Source organism: Narcine bancroftii, chromosome 5, assembly GCF_036971445.1.
Source record: "Narcine bancroftii isolate sNarBan1 chromosome 5, sNarBan1.hap1, whole genome shotgun sequence".
NCBI lineage: Eukaryota > Metazoa > Chordata > Chondrichthyes > Torpediniformes > Narcinidae > Narcine > Narcine bancroftii.
In genome coordinates, this window is record NC_091473.1 from 241,808,071 (window position 1) to 241,824,674 (window position 16,604).

Consider the following 16,604-nt stretch of genomic DNA (forward strand, 5'->3'; position numbering starts at 1 on the left):
ACCAACCTTGTATGCAGGACCTCAAAAAACTCCATAGATTGGTTAGACATGACTTAACACGCACTAAGCCATGTTGACTATCCCTCATCAGTTCCCATCTATCCAAGTACTTATGGATTCGGTCTTTTCAATGACCTTCCAGTCACCTATCCACTACTGATCTCAGGCTCACCACCCTACAACTTCCTGGATTATTTTTAGAGCCTTTTTTTAAACAATGGAATATGAGCTATCATCCAATATTAGCAATCGTCCATGGATAAGAACATTATGAATGTTAGGGGCTCTCCAATTTTTGCATTTGTCTCCCTCAAGGTCCAAGGGAATATCTTGTCAGGCCCTGAGGATTTATCCACCCTTATTTGCCTCAAGTCAGTAAGAACCTCTTCCACTGTTTTCTGTATGGAGTTGATGACCTCACTGGTATATTACCTTACTTTTAGAAGCACTATGTCTGATTCTTGAGTAAAAACAATTCAAAAAATCCATTAAAGATCTCCTCCATCATGTTTAGCTCCATAGATAGATGACCATTCTGATCTTCAAGAGAACCAATTTTGTCTCTTGCTATCCTCTTGCTCTTAATATATCTGCAGAAGCTCTTGGGAGTTTCCTTCACCTTGTATGCCAGAGCATCCTCATCTTCTTTTAGCCCTTCTGATTTCCTTTTCATGATTTCTTCCATATCTTATACTCCTGAAGTACCTAATTTGTTCCTTGCTGCCTATACTTTCTATCCATCTTTTTTTTTCTGTTTAACCAAGGCCTCGGTAATGCTCAAAAAACCAATATCCCTGATACCTGTTAGTCTTGCCTCTCACTGTACTCTCAAACATTCCCTTTTGAAGGCCTCCCACTCACCATGCATGCTGCATGACCTGCTCAGTTTCTCCAGCGTGTTTATGGCTTGCACTTGATTCCAGCATCTGCAGACTTTCTTGTTTAACTCCAAGGACCAGACCTATCCTTTTCCATATTTCTCTTGAACCTATTGGCATCCTGATAACTAGATCCAAAATGTCATGCACTAGTAATCCATTATTGTTCCCACTTGGAGAATGCTATTTCATTGGATTGTATTTATTCATTCAGATGATAACACATTTGAACATTGTTTTTACTTCTTTACCTAATTAGCTTCCTGTGTTACAAGGCTAAATCTTGAAAACGCTAGAAGAAATTACTCTTTCTCAATCTCAAGTGGTCAACTCCTTTATTCTGCAACAAGTCCTTTCCAGATACTCACCACTAGGAGAAATGTTTAAATTTTAAAGTTAGACTTATAGCATGGTAACAGGGCCTTCTGGCCCATGAGCCCGTGCTGCCAAATGCACCAATTAACCGACAATCCTAGTATATTTTTGAAGTGTGGGAGGAATCCTGAGCACCCGGGGAAAATGAATGCAGGACACGGAGAATTTGCAAACTCCTGACAGACAGCAACAGTTTGTATGCAGATCACTGGTGCTACAATAGTGTTGCACTAATTACTATGCCAACCATGCCTCCCAACTTCCACCAGCTCGATCTGAATCTTGTGCTTTGCTGAGATCACCTTCTGCTCAACCCCTCCTCCTTACTTCCTTACAAGCTCTGAAATGCCTCAGGATTCAGGTCCTACCTGAGTTGCTTCTCCTTCTTATTGGCTCAGCAGCAGTGGGGCCATTGTCACTCTGCATGCTGCTGCTCCGGGAGACTGGGTCTGGCTTGCAATGTTCCATAGACCTTATGAGCGTCCCACAAGGTATGTGCTTCCTGCGTTTCTTCGGCAGCTTTTGTTTGGCCATTGCCAGGGAGTAATACATTCCAAAGTTATTGACAATGACTGGGACTGGCATCGCGATGGTGAGAACACCAGCCAGGGCACACAGCGCGCCCACCAACATGCCCGACCAGGTCTGGGGAAACATGTCGCCATAGCCAAGTGTTGTCATGGTGACCACTGCCCACCAGAAGCCAATGGGGATATTCTTGAAGTGAGTGGAATTCTGACTATTGGGGTTCTCACCAATCCTCTCTGCGTAGTAGATCATGGTGGCAAAGATGAGAACTCCCAAGGCAAGGAAAATAATTAGCAGTAGGAATTCATTGGTGCTGGCACGCAGGGTGTGCCCCAGCACTCTCAGTCCCACAAAGTGCCGAGTCAGCTTGAAAATCCGAAGGATCCGGACAAATCTGACCACCCGCAAGAAGCCTAGAACGTCCCTTGCTGCCTTGGAGGACAACCCACGGAGTGCCAGCTCCAGGTAGAAGGGCAGAATGGCCACAAAGTCAATGAGGTTTAGCATGTTTTTAACAAACAGCAGTTTGTTAGGGCAGAAGGAAACGCGAACCAGGAATTCCAGGGTGAACCACACTACGCACACTCCTTCCACGTACATGAGAGCCGGCTCAGTCTCCAGACTGTTCACTCTCACCATCCGCGTGCTGTTTCCCTCGCTTATGTATTCTGTTAAGTTAACAATCTTGTTGAATGCCTCATGGGTCTCGAGGCAGAAGGCAGTGATCGACAACAGAATGAAAAAGAGGGACACAAAAGCAATACACTGCAAGAGAAAAATAAAGTAAATCAAGCAAAGATCAACAAGTCAAATGGTTTAAGACAATCGTCATTACAGATACGGCAGAATGGTATCGTTGGAAACGAATTGAACGGTTCAGAGGGTTCTCAATGTAGAATATCAGGGATGCAATATGTTACAAGCTGAAACCATAAAGTTAGTCGGGAGTATAGGTGATAATACAGATGAGGCTGAAAAGGGCAGATGATATGGAAGCATTTACACTAGCTGCATCTGTAAAATGGGTTGAAGGAATCTAGAAGCTTTGTTTACATGTTTCTCTCTTCATCTACATTGTCAAATGGCCCTTTTGAAAGAATTAGATAAAGCAAAAATGCCCCCGTGTTAGTGTAATTTCCCATGATAATATGTTTGGAGACTGCAAAGTGAGAAGACTCAATCAGTGATGACATGGCTCCATCAAGGCAATTTATTACGTTTACTGATTGAACTAAATTTCACCACAGGTAAATTGTCTTAATCTTAACATTTCCTGTGGACAAAAATGTCAGACAAGGTACTTGGAGCTGAACCTTTTTAAATTCCCCCGAGTACAGGGTGATAAATTTAAATACAATCATACTTCCTCTCGTGTGGGATTGATGTAATTTGTCAAACCAGCAGTCGCAATTCCTGTGGCTACAAGGAAGGTCTAACATGTGACAAGAAGCTGCCACACTTCCAGTAAATCCATATGCTGTTGCATTCAATAGAAGTGACATTTAGATTGTGAGTTTTCTCTAATCTCTAATTTTCAAGTGTTGTTGGGTAAACAGTCCCAGTGATCAAACATTACAATTATTCTTAGCATGCGATTTAATTCTGGACACGGTTTGAGTAAGGATCTTAACATTGCTAGATAGAGAATATTTTGCCTTCTGGTGTCAACATCAAACATCTGCAAAACTAGGGATTTAAGACATGCATGCATATTATAAGCCATGCGTGTGCTGATTTGAAGAGCATTACTGAGGATCCCATGCCTTTGTTGCCCGCCCCATCTGAGGAGAATGACTCCCTCTCTTGGGCTCCTTCACCACCGACTCATCAGCATGGTTCAGACTGATATAGCAGAGCTCTGATGCAGAGCAAAGCTCCCTCTTCGCTGTCCTAATCAACACTCCAGGGAAGTGCATGATGAATTGAATACAAAGGAGTCCCTCTTCACTGCCCTAACAAACGTACCACTTTATAACCAGCAAATCTTTTCTGAAGTATAGTTACTGATATGTAGGCCAATACTGCAGCAATTTTGCAAACCAAAAGATTCCACAAACTAAAAACAAGAGGAATCATGAGTTGGGCCCTCCAGCAAAAGTCTTTGTGAATTGGAATCGTTGAATCCTTTTATTACTTGATCTAACATTGCAACTGAAAAATGTCACCTCCAACAACACACACAATCTGCAGTGCATTTTCATCAGTTCATTCAAGGCACTGGACTAAAGCACAGCCTTAAATTATTTACTTGGACACTGCATCTAGACTTGGACATCAATCTCCTGACACAGAGCTCATGTTTATCAACAAAGGAGCTATTTATTTCCTGCAAATATTGAGATTGTGTTTGTGATTACAATTGGGTCACATATTTGAATTTTGAGGAGTTTCTGTGGTATTAATTTAAGGGATGTGGACATGATTAGCAATGGTTCAATTTATACTTCAACCCTAATTGTCCCTGAACTCAGGAGGCAGTTAAGAGCCACTATTATTAGTGAGAATATAGTAAGAGATTGGGTAAGAATGGCTGAAGAACATTACTGGACTGGCTGTACACAACAATAAAGAAATACAGTAATACCCCTGATATCCAGAATTCAAGCAACCTGCAGCCTCAAGCAACTGGCAAAATAAAAAATCGAGGAAAGTAAATTTAAAAATTGAAATGAATAAGAATAAAATAAGAGGTTAAAAAATATGCAAGCTTAAAACTGTAAAATTAAATGTTTCCTGAAGTAACATATAAACCTTTGGTGAAGTTGGGAGCAAATATTCAGGCAGCAAAGTGCCTTAGTCGTGTTTTGCTTGCAGCAGCTGTTTGAATAAAGTTGTGTGAAGGAGCAACGGCGTCACCCAGGATGAAGAGCCATTGGGGTGACTTATCTCTGTTTAGTAAGAGTCGTCCTGGTCAGGGGCATTATCTTTAATCTTGGCAGACGGGTGGGTTAATTTTCTATAATGTCATTGATCACCTTTCGGGCAGCTCTCTGGAGGGGGAGGAACCTGCAGATGCAGCGATGGTTAAATGTTTTCAAAGAATGTGACAGAAAATAAAGTAAAATACTTTGTTCAGTGTAAGTACAGTATAGTATTTTAGTCTTTTAAACTGTTTATTATTAATGCACATATATTAGTTAGGCATTGTAAGAGTGACTCTCAAGTGACTGGAAAATATACTTATCTGACCTTTACCAATCCCCATAGGTGCTGGATACCGTATTATGGCTGTCATAACTGAGACTTGTTTTTCATTTAAAGGTATTGAAATAAAATCACAATTTCTAATGGTGGGATTCAAAAATTTGTGGCTGTGGATCAAGACTTGCAGCTTCTAGTCCAGTAACCTAACTATTACTGTACGTATGCTATGGAGAACCTTGAGCGCTCACAAGCCCTGGAAAAAAGCAGAAGGAGAACATCACGTCACAAGCACCCAACTGGCCTGCCAGTCACCCACTGCCTCATCTGTGGGAGGGACTGCAGAAGAATCACCTCACAATCATTGATTCCCCTCTGTGATGGGTGCAAACAAGAAACAGAATTAGATTATTGGCCTGTCGAGTTGGCTGCGCCATTCAATAAGATCATGGCTGGCTCAACTTTACTTACCAGGCTTTTCCCCATAGCACCCCTACAATGCAAAAGATTATCCGCTTGTGTCTTAAATATATTTAATGAGGCTTCCTCCACTGCTTCCTTGGGCAGAGCTTTAGAATTTTCAGAGAGATTGTACAATTTAACTTTTCTAGATTATTCACCAAATCAAAAATCCAATAATGCAGTCATTTAAATAAATCCTGCCGATCTTTCTCCCAACATCCTTGTAGAAAGGCTGAAGATTTCAATGAATCTGTAGTGACCTATTCTTGATTGCCATTATTAAAATGGTTTTATTCATGAAAGTTATCTTCAAAATTAATTGCTGAAATTAGATAAATTCAATGTCTTTGTGGTGCTGTGGCATAAAAGAATATAAATAAAACCATGGCCAAAACTAAGAGCAAATATTGACTATTGATTTCTCAGAAGCTTTGGAAGCTGAGAGAAGGCCTGATAAGATTAAGAGAGGCATCAGTATGGCAGACAGTCAGACTCTTTACTCAGGGTAAAAATATTATATACCAGCGGACAAACATTTAAAATTGGTAGGGGGATTGGGGGCATCGTTCAAAGGATATGTGTATGTGTCCATTCCAGGCATGTGCCACTCTGGGTATGTGCTTGGAATGCCCTGCCAGGGATAATCATGAATGCAGATATAATGGTAATTTTTCAAGATGGATGTCAAAATATGGAGGGAATAAAGGGATAGGTATCATGTGCAAACAATAAAGATTTAATTTAACTTGGCATCATGTTCAGTGCACCCTCCATTTTGATTCAATCATGAAAAAGGCTCACCAGTGGCTATACTTTGTGAGGTGTTTGAGGAGATTGAGAATGTCACCGAAGACTCTTGAAAACTTCTAAAGGTGTACCGTGAAGAGCATTCTGGCTGGTTGCCTCATTGTCTGGTACAGAGGTGCCATCGCTCAGGACCAGAAAAAAAGCTCGAGAGGCTTGTCAGCTCAGCCTGTGACATCACGGATACCAGACCTCACTCCATCGAGGACATCTACATGAGGTGGTGACTTAAGAAAGCAGCCTCTATCCTCAAGGACCCTCACCGCCCAGGCCATGCCCTCTTCACTCTGTTACCAGCAGGAAAACAGGTAGAGGAGTCTGACGACGAGAACTCAGCAGCACAAGGACAGCTTCTTCCCAGATGAGATCAGATTCCTGAATGATCAATGAACCAAAGAAACTGTCTTACTTTGACTTTCGTCCATTAATTTTATTTATTGTTGTAAGGTGGGTTTATCTGAATATTTGTACTGTGATGTGGCAGCAAAACCTCAAATTTTGTGACTTGTTCATGACAATAAATTCTAATTCCAATGGGCCGAAGGGTCTGTTCAGCAGTGCTCTGTTCCATGTTCTATTTATTTATTATTACTTATTCATTAATCAAAGTTTAAGACAATAGCATCAAGGTCCAAATTTACATCAATGGCACTTTGAGATAATTCAGTGTTTTAGAAACATAGAAGATAGGAGCAGGAGTAGGTCATTCGACCCTTCGAGCCTGCTCCGCCATTCAACGAGATCATGGCTGATCTAACGAGATATTTTATTGATTTTGTTTTTGCTCGCATTTCCAAGAGATTTTGGGGAATGATAAATCAAATAAAAAGTATTGAATTAAATTAATGACAGAAAATAATTGAATTCTACAATGTTATTTCAGCTCTCTCCCAGCACTCCCCACAGACCATCCCTTGTGTGCTTAGCAAGAAGGTGCCTCGGGATTGACTCTCCTTTCTTCATCTGTACAAATTCTCTTCATTGCAGGGGATCTTAATTGGCCAGGGTTCACCTTGTCCATGATCTTTAGGCTTGTGATGAGTTGGACATGGAATCTTGATTCATCTTCTCCACCTACTCTTCCGAGCTAGAGGCCACGGCCCGTCTCACTGGTGAAATTTGTTTGTACCAAATGGGAGATTTTATTGGTGAAATTCAGTAAAATACTGAGGCTAACAGGGGAGTTATGAACACGATTGCAACTTAACCAATTATGAACTATGAACGAACCCCCCCTCATCCTGTGTTCTTGCCTATGGTCATGTCAATAGTAAACAGTAACAATGAAACCAGTATTTTAAGATCAAAGAGTTTTCTAAATTGTTGCAATTTAGTAATACTTTAAACTACTTTATATTTTGGTGTATAAATTGACAAGCAGATAGGTCAGCACCCCCTTTTTTAGCCTCATTTTAATGGTTTTATGGTATGTCCGGCATATGTCGACCCCCATTTTCAAGCTGTCTGGGCCACCCAGCAACAGCCCAAAATTTTTTAAAACACCCCAATAGCCAAGTAACAAAACTGTAAATTAAAAAAAACCATGGCCTACCTAGCAGGAACGGGAACCTCGGCCTACCGGGCAGGAATGGGAACCTCGGCCTACCTAGCAGGAACGGGAACCTCGGCCTACTGGGCAGGAACGGCGAACTCATTCTCCCAAGTAGGAGTAGTGACATCATTCTCCCAGCAGGAGCAGGAGGTCTGGGAACCTTGGAGGAGCAGCGATTCGTTCTCCCAGCAGGAGCGGGAATCTCCTGTAGAAGTGAGAACCTCCTGCCAGGAGAATGAGGTCGCCACTCCTGTTCCAGAGAACGAGGTCACCGTTTCTGCCACGTAGAAGCGGCGACTTCGTTCTCCTGAGCAGGAGCGGTGACCTCGGCTTACCAGGCAGGAACAGGGACCTCAGGCTCTATAATTGTAGAATGTCTGGGTGGGTTATGGCAGCACCCGGCAGTGGGGAAGTGTCAGGGAATGGTGGCTCCAGTGGTGGGGAGGTGCTTCCAAATTGACTAATATGCCGAATGGATTTTGAGCTGAATTTAAGGAGTCAAAAAGTATATCCTTCCTACAAGTCAATCCCCATATTTTGAGTGATTTTTGAGGGTTTTACATAGGCTGAAATGTATGGTAATTTAACACATAGGAGTTCAAGAGCTTAAAATCTGTATAATGCAGACAGGCTAACTTGAGTTTTCCACTTCAAACTTATTGTGATTATTAATTCATTTTCAAATATGTATCATCGGGAAACTTCCCATAAATGTTCCCAATCTAATTTGTTTGAAAGATTGACAGTTACTAGAAAAGATCTAAAATGCCAATAAAATATCCCGTCAAAGCTTTGGTCAAGGTACACGACAGCAGAAAATCTGAGGTTTCCTGCTGAGGCTTGCAGGAGTTTTAATAGATATGAGCCAATCAATATTCAGTGTTTTAGTCTGTAATACAAAGAAATGAAGTTAAATGTCAACATTCCCATAAATGTTTCTGCCTCCCACAGTGAGACTACACGGCATAAATTGGAAGATAGAAACAAGATCATCACAAATGACGGTATTTTTGAAGTACTTTGTTTTCTATTAAGCACTTGGAATCTCCTGAAAAGATGTTATAAATGCAAGAAATGTTTTTAAAAAGCATCGCTTAGAACAAAAGAGAGCAGAGCAATCAAGGTATACACAGATAAATGTTTTACAATATTTTTGTGTCTTATATTTTATTCAGTTAGTTTATTTTAATCTGTTTCTGCATAGATAGTCCAGCAGGGTCAAGGTTTGCTTCACGGGTTCAGAAGTAGCTGAAAAGTTTAATGTGGGGTCTGTAGATTCAGCACTGGTTAGGACAATGGAGTTGGTGCATGGGTTGTATGAAATATTGCACCCTCCTTCCACTATTTATGCATGATCTCCATATGCTTCCATAGAAGGGACAAGGTGCTGAGTGTCATCCCAAATGTCCCTTCTCTATATTGTTCATTCATGTATCTGGGTATTGGTGAAGACATTACATTCTTTCAAGAAGACTTCCAAGAAACTGAAAATACCAGTAATTAATACAGTATATAGAAGATAGAACAATACAGCACAGTACAGGCCCTTCAGCCCTCAATGTTGTGCTGACCCATATAATCCTTCCTAAAATCAGTGCTAAACCTTCTCTACCCCATAAACCTCTATTTCTCTAACACAAAGGTGTTAGAAAATCTCAGCAGGTCATACAGCGTCCATAGGAAGGAAAGGGGAGTCAACATTTCAGGCTTCAGCTTTTTGTCAGGAAGTTTACCTCCAATAATTAATCATTTGAATGTCTATGTAAAAACTCGCCTATGAATTACTATCAAAGTAAAAAGGGAAAACATGAAGGAGGAAGAGAGAGAGAGAAAGAGATAGGAAAAGGGAGAGAGGGAGAGAAGGAAATTAGAAAGAATAGTTGGATGATGAAGAAAGATAAATAGAGTGATAGGCCATGTAAATATAAGTGGAAAGAAAATCTATGCAACAATTGAAAGCTGAAGAGAAATGCATGCAGGAAAGGACAGAAGAGAAACAGATTGAGAAACATGCTGTGAATTAAATAGAAATGGAAAAAAGATCATTCAAAATGGAACAATCATATTAAAGAAATAGAGATAGAATGAAAGAAGAAACGATAAAACTTTGAAATAAAGCAAGAAACATGAACTTTTACAAAAAATTTAATTTATTAAATGTGATGCTCATTAAATGTTGAGTTTAATAGTTCAGACATCTAGTTCCACATAATAGAACTGCACATTACTTCCAATGTTATTGTTAATAATAGGAACAAGGCAGGATGATTGTGAATTCGAACTATAACAGCAAGTGGGTAAAGAGAAGAGAGAAAAATGACACTGAAATTTCTCCTTAAATGAAGAATTTTAATCTAAAACTGTCATAATTTTCTTGTCTATAATTCCCTGTTGCAATAGGCTGATGGTCCAGTGGTTTTACTTAATTGAAGTTTAATCTCTGTTGTGGTTGACTGGACTCTCATTCAGGTCCATTCTATTTCCCAAGTCTCTGCTCCCATTCATAGAAACATTAAAAACCTACCGCATAATACAGGTCCTTCGGTCCACAAAGTGTGCCAAACATGCCCCTACCTTAGAAATGACTAGGCCTACACATAGCCCTCTATTTTTCTAAGCTCCATATACTTATCCAAAGATCTCTTAAAAGACCCTATCATATCCAGCTCCATTTCACACATCCACCACTCTCTGTGTAAAAAAATTACCCATGTCCTCTTGTGGCAACCATTTCAGCCCTGGGAAAAAGCCTCACAATCAATGCCTCTTATCATCTTCTACACCTCTATCAGGTCACCACTCATCCTCCACCACTCCAAGGAGAAAAGGCCGAGTTCACTCAATCTGTTTTCATAAGGCATGCTCCCTAATCCAGGCAACATCCTTGTAAATCTCCTTTACACCCTTTCTATGGTTTCCACATCCTTCCGGTAGTGAGGTGATCAGAACTGAGCACAGTACTCCAAGCAGGGTCTGACCAGGTTCCTATATAGCTGCAATATTACCTCTTGGCTCCTAAATTCAATTCCACGATTGATGAAGGCTAATACACTGTATCCTTTCTTAAATGCAGAATCAACCTTTGCAGCTACGTTGAGCGTCCTATGGATTCAGACCCCAAGATCCCTCTGATTCTCCACACTGCCAAGAGACTTACCATTAATACCATAACCTGCCAAAATGAACCACTCACACTTATCTGGGTTGAACACCATGTGCCACTTCTCAGCCCAGTTTTGCATCCTATCAATGTCCCACTGTAACCTCTGACAGCCCTCCACACTATCCACAACACCTCCAACCTTTGTGTCATCAGCAAGCTTATTAACCCATCCCTCCACTTCCTCATCCAGGTCATTTATAAAAATCATGAAGAGTAAGGGTCCTAGAACAGATCCCTGAGGAAAACCACTGGTCACTGACTCTCATGCAGAATATGTCCCATCTACAAATACTCCTTGTCTTCTGTGGGCAATCCAGTCCCAAATCCACAAACCAATGTCCCCTTGGATCCCATACCTCCTTACTTTCTCAATAACCCTTGCATGGGGTACCTTATCAAATGCCTTGCTGAAATCCATATACACTACATCTACAGCTCTTCCTTCATCAATGTGTTAAGTCACATCCTCCTTTTTAAGCTCCTGCCTGTTAGCCTTATAATCTTCGAGATCTCTAACATTACCTGGCTCTCTGAATCTTTTGTAAGCTTTTCTTTTTTTCTTGACTAGATTTACTACAGCCTTTGTACACCACAGTCCCTGTACCTACTATAACTTCACTGTCTCATTGGAACATACCGATGAAGAACATTACAGAAATACCCCCTGGACATTTGCCACATTTCTTCTGTAATTTTTCCTGAGAACATCTGCTCCCAATTTAAGCTTCCAATTTTCTGCTTGATTGCCTTATAATTTCTCTTACTCCAATTAAATGCTTTTCTAATTCATCTGTTCCTATCTCTCTCCAATGCTATTGTAAAGGAGATAGAATTATGATCTCCAAAATGGTCCATTCCCACCTCTTATCCAGAGCAAGGAGAAAGTTCTCCTCATCTTGCATCCCATCTGCCTCCATATTTACATGACCATACTTCATAATTTGCTCCGCCTCTATTGAGATGCACATTCAGACACATCTATCTTGTTTCCCTGCTTCACTCCTTTATCTTTACCACTGTCCACTCCCTTCCTTAAATGCACCTTTCTATTTAACCAGAGGAGATGCAACACCTATCCTTTTACCTCTCCTCTTCTCCTAATCCAAAGACTTGTGCACTCCTTCCAGGTGAAGCAGTGATTCATTTCCAGTTCTTCCAATCTTGTGTATGCATTCATTTCTCATCGTGTGATCTCCTCTACATTGGCCTGTTCCTATTCTATCCTCTCGAGCTTTGTCCTCTTACACTGTTCTAAAGTGGATCATGAGAAGATCAAGCCGTTCTGACTTGGCACATTTATATTCCTCAGTACTCAACAAAGAATTCACATTTTCCTAAGCAAATATAGGGAATATAATACAATGTTCACCCTTTTACCTCTGGGCCACATTGTAACAGTACACAACAACTGATCAGAGTGGAGAGAATGAAGAATTTAATTAGCCTTTGATCTGAGATATTAACTCTCTTTCTCAACCCAAAAATATAGCCTGACTGCTGAGTATTCCCACAATTTTCTTATATTTTAAATATAAATTATATTTAAATATCCAGCATTTGAAATTTGTTTTTGGTTTTCACTCACATGTTAATTCAGTTTTTCTAACTCCACTGATACTACCCAACCTCCCAAGTATTTTAAGTTTTTTTTAATTAATTTGCTCTGGTTGTTGAATCATGTTTTTAGATTCTGGGCCTTTGTTTCACCAGCGTCAACCTCTGCTATTGACAGATACTCGTGCTTACAGCTGTTTACAGCCCCAAGCCTTGAGAATAGATTTTGGTTTCTCTCTTTGGAATAACAGATGGTGATTGGTTTGGACAACGTGACAGTTTTAAGCTGCGTCAAAACAAGATATCTATTCCAAGATGACAAGTTGCTGAAAGGCACAGTTCTTAGACATTATACTTAACCAAGTCCAGATAGAAATTCTGACCTATGATATGCATGACACGATTCACTTGTTTATTGATACACTACAGTCCCCAGCAGCCATTTTACAGCTCATGCTCATCCAGTTCTATCATCTTCTCTTGCCCTATTGCATGAGAATGGCCATGGTTTAATGTTTATGGGCAAGAGCACAAAATACCTGTACTCACCAAGTCTTGGAAATGACATGTGTTATGCACCACCCACTTACTGGACCTTGTATATTGCCAATTAATTTGTCTTTTCCTTGTCTCCTCTCCTTCCCTTTCCTTATTTAATCTATAATTCTTTTGAACCCAAATTTTAAAACCTTTATTTCCTTATATATTTTGGCCTAGCACTTTTTCTCACTGACAACATCTTACACGATGGGTCGTGAAACACACATAGTCAAAATAACCAAGAAATATAATTTCAATAAACTGATTCTGACTGCATTTTGGCAAGTCACATCACCTGGCTGTGCTCCTTCTGCTTGAAAAGAGAGGCTCCACAGATTAGGACGGCTAGAAGGTGGTCACAGGAGGCTAAAAGAACAGGGCTTCCTTGAGTCATTGGATTGGGTAATGTTCAAGGATGCAGCTGAGGATCTAAATGATTACACCAGGGCTGACTAGACTTTATCAAAACAGTTATGGATGACTCTGTCCCCACCAAATCATTCAGGGTTTTCCCCAAAAAGAAGCCCAGGATGAACAATGAAATCTGCAACCTGCTGAGAGCCAGATCGCAGGCTTATAAATCCAGAGATTCAAATCAATATAGAAGGAGCAGGTATAACCTTCAAAAAGCTATCTCCCGAGCGAAATGGAGATTCCAGATGAAAATTGAACCAACGAGAGACACCCGACAGCTGCGGCAAGGCCTAAATGTCATAACCTGCTGCTAAACCAAATATCCGCACCCCAACGTCCCCTGATGATCCCATCCTGTCCGTATCTGAGAATGACGTGCGTGCTGCCTTCAGGAGAGTGAATCCGAGGAAAGCATCTGGCATGGTTGGCACAGTGCCAGCAATCTGTAAGGAGTTTGTACATTCTCCCCATGGGTATTCCCTGGGGACTCCGGTTTCCTCCCACCATTTAAAATGTACTGGATTTGTAGGTTAATTGGGTATAAATTTGGTGGCATGGAGTCGTGAGCTGAAATGGCCCGTTATGTGCTGTATATCTAAATTAAAATCCAGCCCGGACGGAGTACCTGGCCGAGTATTAAATATTAAATATCTCCAACCAACCAATGTATTCACAGATATCTTCAATATCTCACTCCATCAGGGTGTGGTGCCCGCCTGTTTCAAACAGGCGTTAATCATACCAGTACTAAAGAAGAGTTTAGTAACCTGCCTTAATGACTATCGACCAATAGCACTTACATCAACAGTGATGAAGTGGTTTGAAAGACTGATGTTAAAGCATATCAGCTCCTTTCTGAGCAGTGACATGGATACATTCCAGTTCACCTATTCTAGCAGCAGGTCGATGGCGGATCCCATATCACTGGCTCTACACAAAGCCCTGGAACACCTGGATCCTCAGTTGCATTCATCAGGATCCTCTTTATTGACATCAGTTCAGCATTTAACACCATCATCCCTTCAAAACTATTCAGTAAACCCCAAGACCTGGGACTCAGCACCTCACTGTGTAATTGGAGATGGATTTCCTCATCTCCAGACCACAATCAGTGAGGATTGGCAAGAACTTCTCCTCCACGATCTCCCTCAGTACTGGAGCACCACAGGGCTATGATCTTAGCCTCCTGCTCTACTCACTTTACACCTATGACTATGTACCTCAGTACGAGAATAACACCATCTACAAATTTGCCAATGACACCACAGAAATGGGATGTATAAAGAAAGATAATGAGTCGGTATACAGGATTCAATGATATTGCCAAATCTCTTCAGACTTTGGAAATTATAGACATTGGTGTGCCTCCTTCATGGTCACCTTTATGTGCTTGCACCCTGAGCCTTGAAGGTTCTGGCCCCTTGCAGCTCTGTCCATCAATGCAGAGAGGTATGTGGTTCCTCCGTCTCTCCTTAAAATGAATGAGAGGTGTAAGAGGATGCAGACTTCTCGAGGTACGTCAGGGTGGGGGGGCCAGGTGGCGGGTGAAATGGGGGAAGGACCAGAAGATTCAATTTTCGAAGAGTAGCTATGAAGTATTGAATTGCACGTTTCACAAACATTTCTACGACTGATTCCACCTGCAGTGAATTCGCCCAGCATTATTGAATGAGGTCCTCCATCAGCCAGCTCCCCACCATGACTACCAGCCCCCCCACATCTCCATCGGGCACACAAAACTCAAAACGGTCAACCAGTTTACCTATCTCGGCTGCACCATTTCATCAGATGCAAGGATCGACAATGAGATAGACAACAGACTCGCCAAGGCAAATAGCGCCTTTGGAAGACTACACAAAAGAGTCTGGAAAAACAACCAACTGAAAAACCTCACAAAGATAAGCGTATACAGAGCCGTTGTCATACCCACACTCCTGTTCGGCTCCGAATCATGGGTCCTCTACCGGCACCACCTACGGCTCCTAGAACGCTTCCACCAGCGTTGTCTCCGCTCCATCCTCAACATCCATTGGAGCGCTCACACCCCTAACGTCGAGGTACTCGAGATGGCAGAGGTCGACAGCATCGAGTCCACGCTGCTGAAGATCCAGCTGCGCTGGATGGGTCACGTCTCCAGAATGGAGGACCATCGCCTTCCCAAGATCGTATTATATGGCGAGCTCTCCACTGGCCACCGTGACAGAGGTGCACCAAAGAAAAGGTACAAGGACTGCCTAAAGAAATCTCTTGGTGCCTGCCACATTGACCACCGCCAGTGGGCTGAAAACGCCTCAAACCGTGCATCTTGGCGCCTCACAGTTTGGCGGGCAGCAGCCTCCTTTGAAGAAGACCGCAGAGCCCACCTCACTGACAAAAGGCAAAGGAGGAAAAACCCAACACCCAACCCCAACCAACCAATTTTCCCTTGCAACCGCTGCAATCGTGTCTGCCTGTCCCGCATCGGACTGGTCAGCCACAAACGAGCCTGCAGCTGACGTGGACTTTTTACCCCCTCCATAAATCTTCGTCCGCGAAGCCAAGCCAAAGAAGAATTGAATGAAGATCTACCGGGACCAACGCCTGAAGAGGGCGCACAAAATCAGTGAACCGGTGCGGACTCGAAAGGCCAACATGGCCTGTTTCCGCTCCGTAAATGGTTATATGGTTATATGGTTATATGGAGAGAGATTAAAAATTTAGCTGAATGGTGCACCATCAATAATCTTGCACTCAGTATCACTAAAACTAAGGAGCTGATTGTTGACTTCAGAAAGGGAAGGCCAGAGGTATACAATCCAATGATCATTGGAGATCAGAGGTGGAGAGGGTGAGCAAATTTAAGTTCTTGGGAGTTACTATCTCGGAGGATCTTTCCTGAACCAAACACACTAAAGGCATCATGAAGAAAGCACATCAGCACCTCTACTTCCTCAGGAGTTTATGGAGGTTTGGTAACCCTGGAAAATTTCTACAGATGTATGGTGGAAAGTGAGCTCACTGGCTGCATCATGGTCTGGTGTAAAGCCCTCCAAAATATAGTGGACACAGCCTGGGATATCACAGGCAAAACCCTCCCCACTATTGAGAATATCTACAGGGAGGGCTGATGTTGGAGAGCAACAGCAATCATTAAGGATCCACACCACTCAGCACAAGCTTTGTTCTCGCTGCTACCATCAGGAAAGAGGTACAG

At 41.9% G+C, this 16,604-nt stretch overlaps 1 protein-coding gene across 2 annotated transcripts in view; it reads right to left on the minus strand.

Moving 5' to 3' along the window:
• Nucleotides 1-16,604, minus strand: part of LOC138765100 (voltage-gated potassium channel KCNC1-like) — a 51,241-nt gene that overhangs the window by 4,132 nt on the left and 30,505 nt on the right. For both annotated transcript variants that reach the window (XM_069941822.1, XM_069941821.1), the window contains one exon: nucleotides 1,622-2,546. In XM_069941822.1, coding sequence (XP_069797923.1) covers nucleotides 1,622-2,546 — 925 coding nt within the window. The remainder of the gene's footprint in view (nucleotides 1-1,621; nucleotides 2,547-16,604) is intronic.